Source organism: Channa argus, chromosome 12 (assembly GCF_033026475.1).
Source record: "Channa argus isolate prfri chromosome 12, Channa argus male v1.0, whole genome shotgun sequence".
In the NCBI taxonomy this organism is placed as follows: domain Eukaryota; kingdom Metazoa; phylum Chordata; class Actinopteri; order Anabantiformes; family Channidae; genus Channa; species Channa argus.
In genome coordinates, this window is record NC_090208.1 from 24,358,618 (window position 1) to 24,377,212 (window position 18,595).

General features: G+C 38.2%; 2 protein-coding genes across 8 annotated transcripts in view; both read left to right on the forward strand.

The window, feature by feature from the left end:
- LOC137138314 (uncharacterized) overlaps nt 1–11,320 on the forward strand; it is a 23,889-nt gene extending 12,569 nt beyond the window's left edge. For 4 of the 7 annotated variants that reach the window (XM_067525390.1, XM_067525391.1, XM_067525385.1 and 1 more), the window contains 3 exons: nt 2,189–2,305; nt 2,848–4,446; nt 5,886–6,174. Coding sequence is in view for 2 of the 7 variants with exons in the window: in XM_067525388.1 (XP_067381489.1) it covers nt 4,389–4,446; nt 5,886–6,266; nt 6,682–6,777; nt 8,341–8,441; nt 11,058–11,123 (702 nt within the window). In the remaining 5 variants the exon portion in view is untranslated. Of the gene's footprint in view, nt 1–801; nt 1,221–2,188; nt 2,306–2,847; nt 4,447–5,885; nt 6,267–6,681; nt 6,778–8,340; nt 9,219–11,057 lie in introns of those variants that run through there. The other 3 variants (XR_010915934.1, XM_067525388.1, XM_067525389.1) reach the window with 3 other exon arrangements.
- A 1,445-nt stretch (nt 11,321–12,765) lies between these two features.
- On the forward strand, nt 12,766–13,773 carry LOC137138269 (protein S100-P-like). Its single transcript, XM_067525325.1, has 2 exons — nt 12,766–13,007; nt 13,510–13,773. The coding sequence occupies exons 1-2, from the start codon at nt 12,870–12,872 to the stop codon at nt 13,648–13,650; spliced, it is 279 nt and encodes a 92-aa protein (XP_067381426.1). The 5' UTR covers nt 12,766–12,869; the 3' UTR covers nt 13,651–13,773.
- The last annotated feature ends 4,822 nt before the right edge of the window (nt 13,774–18,595 follow it).

An 18,595-nucleotide genomic window follows, 5' to 3' on the forward strand; every position in this document is an offset into this window, starting at 1 on the left:
TTGGATTTGGAGTTTTGGAGTTTTGGAGCAGCCACTGCAAAAGCTATGAGCCTAAGTTTAGTTTTTGGTACACGCAGATGCTGTGTAAAGCAAATAATGTGTGCCAGTCGTCATTAATTATACTTGACCATAAAGCCATAATATTCAACATTAAATATAAATGTATGACTGTCTCAGCCACTATTACTACAATATCTGCTTTTTGTCATTTACATATTCCCTCTTGGTCACATTTTTTGTTAATATCGTGTTCACTTTCACTGTTATGCAGATGACACCCAGCTCTACATCTCCGCCAAACCTCATTCCACCCTCCCACTCTCTTGCCTCACTGACGGCCTAACACAGAGCCTTGTGGAACTCCATAGCTAACCTTTGTGTGCATGGAGGATTCATCATTAACATGGACAAATTGAAATCTATCAGATAGATAAGATTTAAACCAACCTAGTGCAGTTCCTTTAATCCCAATTTCATGTTCCAGTCTCTGTAATAAAATATTGTGATCAATGGTATCGAATGTGGCACTAAAATCTAACAGAACAAGTATAGAGACTAGTCCATTATCTGACGCCATGAGAAGATCGTTGGTGACTTTTACCAGTGCTGTTTCTGTACTATGATGAACAATAAATCCTGACTGAAAGTCTTCATACAAATTATTCCTATGAAGGTGATCATATAATTGTTTTGCAAATACTTTTTCAATTATTTTAGAAATAAAGGGGAGATTAGATATTGGTCTGTAATTGGCTAAGACACCTGGGTTAAGACAGGGTTTTTTAAGTAGTGGTTTAATTACAGCTTCCTTATAGGGCGTGGTAGATATCCTGTTTCTAAAGATAGATTGATGATATCTAATATGAACAAGAGTTTTGGTGTCATACTCGACAGCTCACTATGCTTTACTTCCCACAATAATAACATCACACAGTCAGCCTACCTGTTACTTACTTATAAGGCCATCCATAACCTTGCTGACCTCCTCCATATTACTATACCTGCCCTTACCCTCAGATCGTCATCATTACAAGGAGGGAGGAGCATTTAGTTGCTCTGCCCTCTGTGAGTGGCTGGCCTGCACAGATGGGCGACTGTGGCACAGGAAGGTAGAGCAGTTGTCCACCAATCTCACAGTTGCTGGTTCAACCCCTGGCTCCTCTGGTCACATGTCAAAGTGTCCTTGAGCAAGACGCTGAACCCCAACTTAGTTGCTCCCGGTGAGTGTTGGCCAGCTGCATAGCAGCTCCCCCATCGGTGTGTGAGTGTGTGTGTGTGTGTGTGTGATTGTGAGTGTGAATGGGTGAATAAGGAGCAGTGTAAAGTGAGTGCCAATAGGTAGAAAAGCGCTATATAAGTGCAGAACATTTACCATTCACAGATGTCAGTGCAGATGTCAGTGCAGACGTTGATGATTGATGCTGAGACAGTTGTCCATGTCTAATTGTTTCTACTGTATTTTATTATTATTTATTTATAACAATTCTCTCAAAACTGCTAAAGATGATCAGCAAGTCTTCTCTGATCCTCTTCTTCTCTGGTCCTCACATGTAAACATTGTTATACTAAACATAGTTGATGCCATTTATGCTGTTGAATATTAATCTTATGGTTAGACCCCCAGTTTGACAAAATAACATTTTTTAAGCATTACTGAAACAAAATACATAGTTAAAGTTATTATTAAATACCAATTAATGCAAATCAATCAAATATTATTATTATTTGAATTTGCACCTTTGGTACAGATTTGCTATTTGAATTGCTTCACTAATAACATAACAGAACAAATGTGCACAATAAAACAGGTTGGGGAAATAGAAAATGGTATAAATAAATGCCGTTTAATAATAAACCAATAAAATATGAAATTAAAAAAGTACTGTGGAATTTGAGAAAGACTCCAAGTGGTTGCTGCACAGGAAGCACCGATAGGCTGGTGCAGGACCATGGTGTGTTCTGACAACACAGGGAAGAGTTTGTAGATAGAAAGGAGACTTATAACTTAATCTTTTGGCCAACTGCAACACTTACAAAGTACCTCAGTTGAATCTAAGTGATGAGGAGACACAACCAAGACCAAAAACAAATGGGCCTTTCACATGATGTGTAAAATAAATTCAGCAGTATTTCTAGTGTTGGTAACAAACGTGTCACTAAAGCTGTTTTTTCTGTGGATCAATTTCAGATTCTTACAGGAAGGACATATTAATTCATTGTCTGAGGTGCCTGCCCCTCCTCGTTCTCCTCCTAACATTCTTTTGCTTCAGGAGCAGATGGACCAGGTCTCAGCAGCACAAACCAGGTATATGCAGATGGTCAAACTCCATTATATTCAGGTTTTCACTCCTTTTCAAAGGTTTTCCAGTGTCAAATGTCCCTGGGCAAGACACTGAACCCCTAACAGCCCATTCCCCTCCCCAGCTGTGCAGTGCTGGTCCAAGCCCGGTAGAAATTGGGGAGGGTTGTGTCAGGAAGCATATCCGGCGTAAAAACTGTGCCAAATCAACATGCGGACAATGATCCGCTGTGGTGACGCTGAACTCACGGGATAAGTCGAAAGGACAAAGTAAAGCCATGTTCTCCAGAGGAAAAACACTGCTCAGTCTTTTCCTCTAGCGCCTACATGAGCTTTTTGTTGTGTGTTTTTTCATTACCTCTCTTAACAACTACCAACTAAACTGTCATAAACTTTGGTTAAGACATTTCTGTTTTCACAAAAAGGATTCTAATAACTTTATTATCCCTTAACGTTTTCTTTTTGCTGATATTTTCATGTATGGCCAATGAGTGACATGCCTCTAATTTTGGGTTTAGTGCTGATTAAAATGTGCATTTATGTTGCAGCTTCTCTTGGAAATACGAGCAGATCAGCCCTAAGAGAAGAAAATAACCAAGGAGAAGAGGAAAAAGATAATCAGACAGAAACTGTTTTTAATTCCTGACATATGTTGGAGATTAGACGTTGGGCCTAACTAACAAGTACTTATACTGTCACAATCTTGACCTTGAGTAATCTGAGTATAGTCTGAATATCTCACTGACTAACACTGTGATGGAAATGTGATTTCTACTCTTATGAGTATTCTAGTTTCATAGCCCAGAGGTCATCATGTATATGGCTCCAGAAAGCCCTTTGAAAAATTGTATACAGACGCGGGCCTGACTGCAGGACCTCCATGAGCCACGCTTCTTAACCAAAAAAGAGCCAGTGGTACACTGTCTGTAGGAGAAAGTCTGAAGATGGTACACATGTTTGTTACAGTAACTAACACTCCCAAAATGCAACAACATGCTGTTTGTGTATGTGAGCAAGATGGTTTAGGCACTGACATTTTATTAAGAATTTGTTTTTGTTTTTAAGTATGTTTGTGATTATTTTTCATAGTGATTGTATGATTGGCATGAATAAGAAGTCTTTATTAACTGAATGTAGGCTAATTTAGAATATTTGCATTGCCTCATGATGCTGGCGGTTCAATAAAGAGGTCACAACAATAATAATAACACAATAGCTGAGGCTGCCGTGAGGTTAACACAAGCATCCTCCAGTAATATCTATGTCATTTCTACATCCCTGCCCTTTGGTTTTGCTTTTTTCCTTTGCATGGTGCTCCTTTGTGTGTGGTTATTTTCTCTAATAAGTTAATGCATATTCAAAAAATAAATAAAAATAAATAATGAAGTTCTTTGATTCATGATTCCCTTATCTGATTTCTTATGCAAATAAATCCATCCATAAATCTGCGTAACCCTTAAGAATCATATTTTGGATTTTACCATAAAGATGTTGAGAAATAAACTATTCATGTGAAATGACTCTGGCAATCATTAAAGATTAGAGATTCAAGATCATTAAAGATTAAAGATAATTTAAAAATGGTCCCTTGAATGGCTGAAATGGAAACTATAGCCTTTAGTGACTCCTAGCGGTAGTATTAGACATTACACAATGACAAATACAGTTATTTATATATACAAACATATATACATAGTAATAAATGTAAATCTGCTTTGTAAATAGCACATTTAGGACGGAATTCAGCATTAACAATAGAGTCAAGTCAAATACATCACTTACAGGTAAAACACAAGTTTAAACCATCCTCATATTTCAATACAAATCCAATGCTGATTTTACTCCTTTGATGATAATCCATTTGAGTGTTGCTGCGATCAAGTTAAATATATGTAAAACTTCTATAACTGGCTTTTATCTGTAAGAGGAAGAAATCGAAGCCCTTTTCAAACTTCTCTAAAAAGAAACTTCATAGGTTGCTAAAAAAAAAAAAAGAAGTGATGCCCAGCTTGTCTGTGAGAGGTGGGAGGGACTTTAGAGCAGCTGTATTGAGATGAGTATGAGCAATCTGTGGTGAATCAGTGGAAACATGAAACTTCTACTGAGCAGTCTGCTGCTCGCCTCTCTCTGTGCGCTCTCATCTTGGAGTAAGTAACAACACAACTTAACCTTTAATATCCTGTCTATCTCTACAATTATTAATATCGGTACTAAAAAAGGGCCAAATGGTTGCAGGTTTTCATTTATCAGAATCGGAAGATTAATGATGTGCAGCTACTAAAAAAATTACAAAATATGAATAGAATGGTTGGTCCTCAAGAGTACATGCTAACATTAGAATTTGGGATATTTGTATCATTTATGGTTTAACTATTTTGAAAAGATAAGAGTGTTTGATGAGGCCTGTTGCCTCCACAGAAACAGAAACTCACAAACAATGCAAGCAGTATCTCACCATCACACTGTCACATTACGATGAGGCACTTTTAGCAGTGCAGCTACATATATAGATACATATAGGAAATATGAGAACACTGTAGAAAAACACAATTTTACAGCCTAAAGTACGTGGTATGAAGTGTGATCTCCTCTTGGACTTAGCCTGTCTTGAACTTTCTCTCGGCGCCAAAAAGAAATTGAAGTATTAAAATCTGATCAGAAGTTTCTCAGGGATAAGAAGTCCAGCAAGAACCTGGCTCAACATCTGGCACGTTTTAAAAGTACAGAAAGGTTTTTAATACTCCGAAGAAACTTCATGAGGAATAATGTTTGTGGAAGTACAGCCGCCAAGACGAGACGAGGCAACAGGCAGAGGAACAGGCAGAAATATGTAAAGATTAAATTAAATCAGTGGATGGAGTGATGAATTAGTGTGTGAATTTTTCAAGTCCAGTCACTGATAATAAGTGAGAAGAAGAGTTGGAGAGAAGTGGAAGATTAAGTGAAACATGGTGGAGTGTCTGTCAAGGTTTGGAGCTGCACTTCTGTCAGTGATGTTGGGGATATTGTATGAATTGATGGGATTATGAATGCTAAAAAATACAGGTTTTATTTCATGCAATTTCTTTTAGAAAGTGGTATTTCTCAGTATAACAATAACTCACTGCTAAAGGAGTGAAATTATATTTATATTTAAATATTTAGGAAAAAAACCCAGCTGATAAACAGTGGCGTGGACTGACCTTCACACAGCACAGATTTGAATATCATAGAGACAGTGTGGGATCAACTGGGCAGAAAAAAATATTAAAAGAAGTCTGGTAGGTGCTAAAGGGAACCTGGCAAAATATATCAAAAGGTTAATAATGGAAGACAATGAAAAACGCACTTTGCGGAGGTCACGCTAAATACTCACCGTCAATAAAAGCCACTTGGTTCTGAAACATTTGAGGTTTTTCATACTGTATTTGTGTTTTATAGTTATATCCAACAAAGCTGATTTTGGCCCAAGTCTTTTGCACAGTACTGTATTTTCTCATTTATTTATTTGACTTAATTGCTTTTGCCTCTGAAGTGGTGCAGTATACATGGCCTCAAAGATAATATTCATCCTCAAGATACAGTATCACTCCGTGTCTCTTTACAGGTGTTTCATCAGGTTCCTTTGATGTCACACAGTCTCATGATGTCTCAGTGATGGAGGGGGACACAGTCGACATCAGCTGCTGCTGGATGGGGACAGCTGAAAAAATAAGAGTAATATGGCTGAAAAATCCAACAGAAATTAAGAATGAGACCAAGCAGAAAAATCAAACACAAATTAAGAATGAGACCAAGGAGATAACTCAGTCTGTGAAAAATGAGACAAGTATCTGTTGGAATTTGACTTTTTCGAATATCAGACCAGAGGATTCAGGGACATACATCTGCAAAGTGACTGTGGAGATACCAGTTTATAAGTCATCTAACGGAAGTACAGTCATCACAGTTATGACAAGAGAGGAGATGAAGGACAAGACAGAAGAAGGTAAGTGATTAAACATCTAGTAGATCAAGTGAGATAACATGAACTCCCATTAAGTCCCAACAACCACAATCAACACATCTCATCTTTTACAACAATAAGTGACATCATTCATCTTTTCTCATTGTTGCCGTTTTGGTAAAATATTAAATAATTTGACCCTGTGGGAGCCAACAGTTATTTAGAGGGTGTCATTTACAGTGGTACAGTCATCACAGTTATAGCCAAAAAGATGATGAAGGACAAGACAGAAGGCAGTAAGTGACAAAACACCAGTAGCTTAGTGTCACATTTAGGGTTTGACTATAATGACAACGTGTGTTTAGAACTTTACCTCATCCACCTTATATCAGCAAAATCATTAAAAGTTTTTAATGTTAAAGCAACCGTAATGTTTCTTTTACTTACGTACACGCAGGTAAAACTTTACTTCTTGTGATAGCTGCTGTGGCTACAGTGGTCCCATTGCTCCTCATCACTGTCTGCTGCTACTACATTCTGCGGAGGAAGCAAGGTATGAAGAAAGCCGTGGTTGTTTCAACTCAACGGTCGCTTTGCAACGGATGATCAAATGTTTGGTTCACTCTAATTACAAAGATATGGTTTCTTCATGGTTTTTAATTGTATCAGCTCCTGAAAAAAATGTTAGCAGCATCTCTTTTTATTAATATCTGTTATTCAGGACAGTTCACAGATTCACCTAAAAAAGTGGCCAATATATATTTTAGAGTAATCAACCATACTGGGGCTCAAAAACTAAGTACAATCTTTGAAACTTTGAAACTGGATTTATTTAGTTTTCAGGGCTTTAGAAAAAATAAGTGAAAGCGTGGTAGCTTCATTTCGTTAGTGAAAACTGTAAAAATCAACAGAGGCACAGAGGCGTAAAAGAAAAGGAAGCTTAGATGATGCAGTAAATATGATGATAACTATCAATAGTGGGCGTTAAGCAACTTTAACCACAAATAAACTGCGTTTTGCAGTCGTCCATCTCTTGCCTGATGGAACAGATATATTTTAATCAGTCTGACTGTCACAACAGATTGCATTTCACTCGTGTGCAACCGTACACCTGTAAATATGACCAAATCATATTGAGCACTTTATGTTCCTGTAATATAGCGGTGTAACTACAATGATGGTGTTTTTATTAAGGTTTTCTGTGGAGACACACACTGAGCACTGAGGTTGTCGCTCTGCAGATACATACATCTTATGTGTAGGTGCAACATATGACGTAAATCAATTTTTCAGTTAAACTACTCTTAAGAACTTTAGGTTAAATTACCTTTCACACAGAATAAGTCTTAATCTAGATCAAAACTTTACACAACAACGACACACTATCAGCTTATATACTGTTCTGTAGTTAATATGGCTGATGTGTTCTCACACCCAACGGACAGAAAACAAAGCTCATTGTTTTACTGGCTTAGTTTGTGTAAGTTAACACAAGTCGAGAGCATCAGAAGGTGTTTGTATGCCAAAGTTCCCTGGTTTCAGTCGGAGTAGCACTTGTTTGTGCAGTTTACATGTGCAACGCATAAGCGGCTGATGCTTGAAAAAGCCAAATCTGTAGATCCACTTATTATTGTATCCACACACAACTCTAAGGTATCTGTGCAGTCAGGGTCTCTAGGCTTTAACATGAGGGTTTCGTGAGAAATGTATTGGACCATGAACTAAACCCTGCGGTAAACCACTCATGTTATCTGCTTAAGCTGATTAACTGTGTGAATTGTACAATAGGTTATAGAAATACGGTTGGTGTAGCTGAAGGTGCAATAGTGTTTCATTAATCAGTCGTAATAACAAGGTCGGGCTCCATCTATTACCACAGTAAAGGAAAATCGTGCAGAAAAGTATGTCGTGGTTTTAGTAGTAAGACCTTTATAGTAATTGGTGATGGATTCAAACAGTAGCGACTGCAGTTCCCATCTAATAAAGGTTAAATGTCAAACTTTGTATGTCCATTGTATATGTGCACAACAATCCTGCTAATAATGTGTGTGTGTGTGTGTGTGTGTGTGTGTGTGTGTGTGTGTGTGTGTCTGTGTGGGGGGGTCCATGGGTTCAGCACAATCAGCCAGGGTGATCTATGAGGTTCCCCACATAGACTCAGAGGAGGCAGACATGGACAAACACAGCACCAGCTCTTCCAGAGGCTCCTCACAATGGGTGAGTGCAGTGGCCGATAAAATGTGCATTTCAACAAATCCATTCAGAATAACACTTAGCAACCTTTTTATTCCTAATCCACTGTAAAGGGAACGGGTGCACAACACTTGTTACTCTTGGCCCAATACATGTAAAATCAACGAGATGCACAATAAATGGTTCCTTTCTCAAATGTGCCATGTTGTTAGCCGTTAATACATTTCCTCACTGGTAGCCTGGTAGCATTTCCTGAAACAGGAATGCAAGTCCTCACCTTAGGTGAAGATATTATGGACGTGTCCAGCAGTCAAATCACTCAAATCACTTTAAATCTCTTCCCGTCCAAACCATCCAGCCTAGCTCAGCAAGAGGGACAATTTTTAATATGAATCACCTCAAATACACTGTTAAAGGTAGAATTAACAGGCAGCTGTTATAAATTGGTGCAAAGGCTACAGGAAATATCGGCTGGGTAAATATACTACTCTGTATACTGTGCAAAAAGTTACAGTAACTAAATTCACACTGACGCACTCTTTCACCTTTGAATTATTATTTATAATACACCAAACAGGTGGAGGGAACTACAAAATATCCTTAATGATGTATCAAGTAGGCCACAGAATATCACAGCATACAGGTTAGGAGTTGTATAGCAGGGGGCATTGTCCACTACACGCATATGCGTAAATTTATTTTTACATTCAGGTTTGATCTTTTTGATATGGGACAGTATTATCATTATTATTAACGGGTCAGGTACAAACCAGCACAAACTGGATCCTTGTAGGAAATATTTATATATATATATATATATATATATATATATATATATATATATATATATATGTATGTGTATATATATATATATATATATATATATATATATATATATATATATATATATATATATATATATATATGTGTGTGTGTGTGTGTGTGTGTGTGTATATATATATATATATATATATATATATATATATATATATATAAATATATATATATATATATATATATATATATAATGTTTCAAAACCTCTATGTCACATCAGGCACAGTAGGTAAAACACATTGTTTCTGTTCCTGTGTGATAAATACATGTGTTTAAATAGCAACCCTGAAATTATTCAGTGTTCTATGAGCAGTGTTGTCATCAGGTTGCCAACAACAGCAGCACTGGTCTTTCTGCAGACCCACGGGAATATTGTTTTAATAGTTTTATTATTTTTTTGCAGTCTAATGATTATATTTATTGTAATGTATATTCATTTGAAATTGATGAAAGGGTAACGTCTAATGGTTTGAGGCCCCACTTGCCAGAATAAAAATCGTTTGTTTGATTTAGACACAGTTGTGTTGTGTTTACCAAGAAGAGCGACGATGTGCAATGTGCTTGTGCGATGCAATTGTGTCTGCATGTGTTGAAACAGTGCGTCTCCACGCACCACATCACCTAATCAGCACACACACACACACACACACACACACACACACACTGTAGGTTGCACCTCAGTCTCAAAAAATTCAAAAATTCCACCACACCTTGTGGTGTTGGTTTATTAGGGAGAATTATAGTATTTTACAGTTGGGCGAAATGTCAAGTATCATTTGACTTCTTGTTTTTTATTGATTCTTCCTGAAACCCACCTACTCGCTTTCATGGCAGTTGGCAGTTGGGTGCATTATTTTAAAATTTCGAGCAATTTTTTGGTTTCAACATATTATTTAGTGCACACGCACTAGTAAAAAAAATGCTCATTATCAGAAATAAACTAAATTTGATGTTTAATTGATTTATGAAAGAGGATGTACATTTTTGCACCAACGTAATTATTTTGTTCCTATAATTTTTTTGAAACACTCCGTGATCATGGATGATGATGATGATACTTCTGATGATGACAGAGCATTTGTAATAGTAATGTTATTATAATGGTAAATGTTCTGCACTTATATAGCACTTTCCTACCTATTGGCACTCAAAGCGCTTTACACTGCTTCTTATTCACCCATTCACACTCACAATCACACACACACTCACACACCGATGGGGGAGCTGCTATGCAGCTGGCCAACGATCACCGGGAGCAACTAAGTTGGGGTTCAGTGTCTTGCTCAAGGACACTTCGACATGTGACCAGAGGAGCCGCGGGATTGAACCAGCAACCGCTCTACCTTCCTGTGCCACAGTCGCTGCTGGCAGTAGGGTTATATTTGAGTCCTCTTCACTAGTATTTCAAAATAACATGATGCAAACTTTTGCACCTGACTTTAGAAAGTATTATAAATACTTTTCTCGCCTCATATACAAATATCAGGCTTGACGAACGGTCATAAACGATTTAATGCAGAAGTATCGTATCGTATCATATTGCGGTGTAAAGTATTTACTCATTATCTGGACACTCATTTCCAAATATATTGCATTAACTTCTACGTTTTACAACTTCCAGTGTTGAGACATTAATATGAAGTATATTTTGACTTCTTGATTTCATTATTATTCTTCCTGAAACACACCAACTCACGTTCATATCATACACATTAGCAAAGGTCTTCTAACCTGTGTATTTTACTGCTATTCTGAAATACTGCAAATATATATACTTTCAATAATTTTTTGTCTCTTTCTTTCAGTGTCAGGTACCTGTGTATGAATCCCTTGATTACTTTGAGCATCTGCCAACTAAAGAAGGCGAATGAGAATCTTCTGAGGGGCATTTTGTTCAGTTAACAGTATTTTCTATTCTTACTTTTCTGCAGGTATATAATGTATATGCCTTTACTGTAACGACATACATTTAATTGAATTCAGCAAACTATTTTCTGTAAGTGTAAATATTTCACTTTTTATATATAAAATACCTTTTATCCATTTATCCATCTGTGTGATTCATTTCATCATAGTATGTGTGTTGTTGCTTTTGGCACGATTATACAAGGAGCGAGACACTAGTCCACGTCCGTGAGTGAAATTGAATCTATAGTAAAGCTGCATGTTGGAGTTCAGCCCATGATGTGACGCCAAGTGGAAACTGTGGTATTATTGGGTCGCTGTAATAGGTCAGTGACAGGAAGTGGAAACAGTGGCTGTGAAAGTTTCAAAATGTTTCTTCTTAGCCCTGTGTGAATATTCATCACACAAAACTCACACAGAACTTTTAAAAAGGTTCAGTATCATTATCTTCACATCACCCTTACGTCTATTTATGAAGTTTCCTGAGATCTTTTCTGCTCCAACCCTTTAGCAACACTGACATTTAAGTTTGCATAAAGGAGCGTTAATGTCACCGAATCCAAAGGATAACATACGTAATCTAAGAATCTAAGAATGTGGGAAATAAATAAATGGGGAAACGCAAAGCCACAAGTGTCTGTCATGGTTTCACATGTCTTCTGTTTAATTTTTCTGTGCTTATTCTCATGCTCATAATCAGAATCAGTCATAATATGTTGGTAAATAGTTGCCTAACCCGTGGCCAATCATGGGAAACACACTGGCCCAGTGAGTCAGTCAGTTTTAGACTCAAACTGTGTTAAAGGCTACACAAGGTCTCATGAAGACAAACGTTGACTTACAGTACTCTGCTCCTTGTCAGCATACAAGCTGTCCTAGAACCTGCAAAAGGTGTTAACCACCATCGCTTCCTTGCGTTTTCACACCATGTCACTCGCAGACATCTTCACCTTGTAACATGTAATGCTACCTCTTGAGTATGTTGCCTGTTCTCCCTTGCACCTAAATGATATCTTTAAAATCCTGGAACATGATATCATCACGACACATATCAACATTGCGTCAATAGTCCTGTAACATTTCCAACTGTTTGCACATATATAGCAACTTGAAGATGCCGTGGGTCTTATATACTGCAATAGGCTCTGTTTCCCCGAAATCAGGCCAGGCTGCCGGAGCGAACAAAAGCATGCAAGCAGTTTTCATAACAGAGCTTTTGTGGTCCATGTCCACCCCTATACAGCAGCATAACCACAGCAGACAGAGTGACGGTGGGTTTGTGTGTTTGAGTATCATCCCTTAATGATAATAACAACCTGCCTATGCTTTAGGTCTTTTGAGGTGAAATTTACTTTGCCTGAATTACAGAACTAAAAAAAAAAAACGATAAATTTTCTTTGAGGGTTTGCTCAATGAAAAGACTTCCCCTTAAATCAATAAGTAAGTGACTAAAGCTCTGAATGGTTTGGACAGTGTATCTTGGGCGTTGTAGGACTGACGCCATGTTGACACAGTTGGAGCCGCCACCTTTATTAAACACACAGTCCTTTTGAATCCTGCCTTATGAATGTTCCTAAATCAATTTTTCAAAAGCTATAAAACCAGCCACCTCCCCACACCTGTACTGTTCCCCGCTACATTCACTGCTCTGTCGAGTCACGTCGGTCTTAGATTTTCCACTTCGCCGCGCAACCACCTCGCAAGCTGCAACCATGACCCAGCTGGAGACAGCCATGGCCATCCTGATGAAGGTCTTTGACACGTATGCTGCAGGGGAAGGAAAACCTGACACTCTGACTAAAGCCGAGGCCAAGACTTTGCTGCAGAAGGAGCTGCCTGGACTCCTCAAGGTACGGTACCTCCCTGCGAACTGATATCTGTGCTGACCTGAATGTTGACAGGACTCAGACGTGCTTAACAAGGGTCAGGCACAAGTTTATCATTTTTTGCGGCTGTCACCTCACATCAAAAAGTTCATTTTCACCATGTTTCTATTTAATTCTATAATGATATGATTGTACACATTAACCTGTTGTAATTAATTAATAACATTTTCATATTTTTTTTCTATACCCTAAAAATATTTGTGGCCACTAGTTTTAGGTATTTCTGTAAAATGAAACTACTCAAACTACTCATACTCAAAGATGAGGAAATGTTTGGGTGGTTTTGTTAATATATACACTCATATTATTTTATTAATATGAGTGTCACCATTTTGACACTTTTCAAATAAATCCTGTTACGTTTCAACATAATTTCTTTTATGCCTCAAGACCCATCATTTGCTTTTATAATCGAGTGGTGTGACAGCGGCCGCTAACACTGATGCCGTTTTGTTGCTGTGCACAGGCAGCAAAGAACCAAGCAGAGGTGGAAAAGCTGTTGAAAGATCTGGATTTTAACGGAGACTCTGAGATCGACTTCAGTGAATTTGTGGTGCTGGTGGCTGGTCTTACCTGTGCCTGTCATGACCGACTCGCCAAGAAGTGAGCAGATCTGCCGCACCCTTGGGTGGGGTCAAGTGGCGACAACAACATCATAAAATGTTTTGATCTTAACTAATCGTAACTGTTCTTTTTATAACAACTGAATAAAAAGATTTATCTCCCTTTATGTGGTGGGGTGATGAGGGATTTATATGAAATTGACTGAGAACAGACACACAGGGTATGTAGACGTTGTAAATGGGAAACTATAGAAGGAAGCTAGTAACCAAACTGCTAATTCTGCAGTTTTTTTACATTTAAACATCCTCCTCAGATGATGAAATCTCTGAACATTTTATTGCACTGTCAGCCAAAATAGACAGTAAACTTATAGGTCGTTTAAATACTGTCTGGTTTTACTTCCTTAAATCAGTCATTTCAACTTTGTGGAGATTTTTCTCATGTTTTAACCATAAAAGCAATTCCCTCAAAACACACATTTTGAGGAATCCGCTTTAATTGCATTTAAAATAACATAAATGTCTATGAATAAGTTTTATTTGATTGATTTATAAGATTACCACTTTCTACTCTTAGAACTTATAAACATTAGTTCTTCTTACTTAACATATTTTAACCTAAAATCATGAGTTGAATGAATGAAATTTTGCGAGTTCATGCAACAGATTGTTTGAGACAGATTTGTACAATGCTTGTTGGAGCTGCATTGGTTATTGTGTTTCTACTTGTTTTAGTGCAAAATATCTCATCAACTGTGGCTGTAAGTTCTTCTCGTTAAATAAGAACTGATTCTTTAAACTGAGAAATGTGTAAAGGAAAAGAAAGTTGAGTTGATTTAAAACCATGCTTTTGCATTTTTTTATGACTTGAAATGAAAATTTGCAGTACCAAGGCCATGCAACCTTTGCATATCTAATCAGGCCAGCAATTAAGAATTATGCGAAGGGGACTAGACTTTCCAAACCGGGCCCGACTCCCCCATCTAAACCCACTCTCAACACAGGCTATTTCAAATAGGCACTGGGCCATTACCGTAGTATTAAGCTACAGTTTACAGTGCTACAGGTCCATTGAGATCTGACTCTGTTATGTACACATATACTCAATTTGATTATAAAGCTCAAGATGTCAATTTCAAAACACTGACAAAAAATGACTTTCAAGTTAGTTTGTGATATTAGGATTCCTCAAACCCTGATTGAAAATGTATTGTAAATTAATCTACTCATCGTCTTTAAAAATAATCCTAAGTGCAGTTGCACTGTATGCAGAACTAAAATAAAGTGCAGAGTTTATGTATGTTTTCCTATTTAAGGCGCTGGTTTTTGGCAGTGATGCATTTCAAATCAGTCACTTGTGGGTTCTTCACATAGTGTATGACAGTTTTTTTAGATGCAAAAAAAAAGTTACAACATGCAACAATATATTTCCATCTTACAGCAGATGGTCAGATCACTCACTCATGTTTGTAAAACTACTTGGCTTCCTGTCTAAGTAGGACAGTGGGACATGCATGTGAAACAAAAAGTGATGTCTGAGCACATCGCCTGACCACATTTTTATGTTTTAACTTCATCTGGAGGATTAAGATTAGTAGTTGAGAAACTATTGTCAGCCTTGATAAGATGAAATCATTTCAAAAAAAAAATTCAAATTTTTTTTTGCAATGTCAAGACTAAACAAAGAGTAAAATTTCGAAAACGAGCACAACGGAAGTGGACAAGCGAGCGGTCAAACCAGAGGCTCCTGACGTATCAACCTCACCCACATTTGAGAAGCACTGAGAACTTCAGCGCTTCGTGAGCAGAATCTCACAAACATGTTGGTGGTTACATGCAAGGAAAGTTTCCTTTGTTTGTCTTACAGTGACCACAACAACAACACCATCTTAACAAAGGTTACAATGATTCCAAATGAGAGGTGGAAATGCACAACAGCTCTAACATCTAAACTTTTTATTCCACTTTCAGTCTTAGTGGTGGTAATATCTGTTCAAAGCTGGTTCCACTGCGGTGCCAAGGATCACAAACGCAATGGTGGGATTTAGAGATTCAAAGACAGACAAAGGGAAACATTTGCAGCAGCCAGGTTGCTAATCTGCTGTTTGGGGCATCGTGCAGTGTCTTAATCCACTTGTGTGAGACTTTCTGTCCTTAGGTCAGGTCATCAGTCCTCCAGAAGGCATGGGTCAAGTAACACACTTCCTCACAACTGGGGCAGTTGTGTAACAGAAAGAATGTGCTGCCCTCTAGTGGTACAATAACTCTCCTGAAATCTGAATTTTTAAAAATTCATCCTCGTTATCTCGATAATCACTGCTGCCATGTCAACGACCTCTCTTTCCTATGTGAATGCGGTTGATTTGCTAGTGCAGACAGAGAATGAGGCCTCGCGGAGCGGTTTGTCAAATGTGGCTGGCCTATAATCGGCTTGCAAGGTCATTAAGCTCACACTCTCTCTCTCTCTCTCTCTCTCTCTCTCTCTCTCTCTCTCTCTCTCTCTCTCTCTCTCTCTCTGTCTCTGTCTCTCTCTCGGTCCGGGGCACGATGACGGTTTATAGGGATTAGGTGTCCAGAATGGAGGAGGATGTGGCTCTGGAATCAGGAGATACAGGTGGGAAGGAACGGTGTGATGGGATGAAAAGTTTGTTCTTTACTTTACGTTTTTCATCATAAGCACTTACAGTTGTATTTGAAATAAAACACAGACACCGAAGCACCAAGACATTTTTTGTGGTTACTTTTGAATTTGTTCAAAAGTTGGTCTCAGTGAATACTAAACTGTGACTTCAAACAAACAAATTGAGAATAATCAGGAATATTCAGGCCGAACGTATCTATAAAAGTAATTATCCTCGTTCAGCAAAGCACGTCACAGAAAAGCATCTGCTTCAAAATCCATTTATTAACATTTTTGAAAATAAAATATTAGAACGTGCAAAGCAGTATTTGATTGTTGATGGTTAATAATGGAAAGTATGGGAACAAAAAGAGGTCAAAACAACTTCCATTTGGCAGCGTATTGCTGCCCACCTGACCAATAAATCAATCAATAAATAATAGTAATAATAAACATACTTTTCTCCTTTTTAATTATTTACAGAATTTTCATCATCATGAAAAGAAGGCCTCTGTCATTTTTTATGGCTGACAGATTTTTCTCTTTATTTCGAGATACCAATTTAGTCTGTTGGTGTTACACTAATTTTTTTTACACTGTATCAGCTGTGGAAATATAAGTTTTCTCCTTACAAGTGTCTGGGCTGCAAGTCAGAAGATAACTAAACTGGACACCTACCTTCACGCCACCATCTCATGTTAATTGATTTGCTCTATGCTGCAAACAGTGTGTTTACATAGACATCGGTAACCAGGTTACAGTCGGCTTTCTCGGGAAAGTTCTTTTCTCAAGTGTCATGTAAATGAGAAAGATAGTTTCCGAAATAGGGGTAGGGGATTAGGGAAACCTGATTGCCCCAGGTACATTTCTGTCAGAGGACGCCAACTTCTTTGTCGCGTATACGCATAACCAGGATTCTAATCGGCTTTCTCCAACTGTGCACGTGAATAACAAAAGGCCGCATTCAGTCTTAAGTCTGAGAGAATGTAACTTACCCCAAATGCCTCGTAGAATTCTAAATAATGCATGTGTGGACGTTTAAAATTCAGAAAAGTTCCTGTTGTGAATTAGCTGCGTGTCTCCCGCCTTTTTTCCATTTTCTCCCCCCTGTGCTGTTTCTTTGCTGTGACACACTCACACACACATGCACACAAACAAAGAAAGGTTAAAAAATGCAGCATTTTCTGCCACTATACAGTTAAAATCGGATGTGCAGGAGAAATCAGAAATCAGGTTCCTCTGCTGCTGCATGTGTACATGGATTTACAGTACAGAGCTATGAATATCTGCTGTTTTAAAGCCACACATCTCTGGTCATATGAGCTGCCGGGGCATCCAGCTCATCCTGGGGCCTGACTTTCAGCAGGATAAATATGATGAACACACTGTTGCTCTTTGTCTCCAATCTAAGCGTGTTCTGTTGGAAACTTGATGCGGTCATTAGTGCAAAGTGAAACTAAAATATTACAGACAGCATATGAGCAGACTGTGGTAATCAGCCAGAACAGTGAGAAAATACAACAGAGTGACAAATGCGTGAATATTAAAGCTGATCTACTGATAATCACTACAGCATGTGCAATCTGAAACACATCACTTGTAATGTCAAGCACAGTGTCTCTCTCCCCACTAACACCTTTTAGCCACAGTGGGGTTGTTGGTGAGCATCTGTAATTTCTGTGGTGTGTTCCACTCTGTGATATCAGTCCCCCAGTGGTGGTTTTTTAGCTAATTCAGCATGTTGCATCAGCGTTGGTCCCGCCAGCAACAGATACTCTGATTGGTGGTTCAGCTTGGCGAATCAGTGCGCACAGGAAGAACCCACTTTGTTTACAGTGGCACATCCCTTGACACAGCTGTGCCCACAGTTTGTATATGCACAGACCCAGGTTTTCCAGTTTTCCCGTTCTCTCACACACACAGCCTGGATGAAGGTGTTAGTCGACTGTATTCTGTGTCTTCAAAGTGCCACTGTCAGATCTGCTTTCTGATAAAACACAGTGACCCTGAATGCAGCTCGCCTGCAACAAGTTTTGACCGAAGCCGATCCTACACCGTAAGTTTATTGTACAGACAAATATTCAGTCAGCGGTTTGATTAGTTTGCTGATTAGCATATGCCGCACAGCATTTGGCTTAATCTGCTCCACATAAAAAATACCAAGGTCAGCAAATCCATCAAAGTCACGTCCATGTATGGTACGAAAACTCAATAACGTAGTAACTGTGACAGGCCGATCTCCAATACAGCTTTTGTGTGCCACCGTGCCACAGTGTCAATTTGTAATAATTTCAGATGCTTTCTGAGACAACTACAACTGAAAGAGTATATATAAAATACAACCCGCCAAAGTGGGTGATGGGAGTGTG

Bases quoted from the DNA above. Each gene is read 5' to 3' on its own strand.
- LOC137138269 (XM_067525325.1), top strand. From the start codon at position 12,870: ATGACCCAGCTGGAGACAGCCATGGCCATCCTGATGAAGGTCTTTGAC. The intron at 13,008-13,509 runs GTACGGTACCTC...TGCTGTGCACAG, and splicing joins AGCTGCCTGGACTCCTCAAG to GCAGCAAAGAACCAAGCAGA.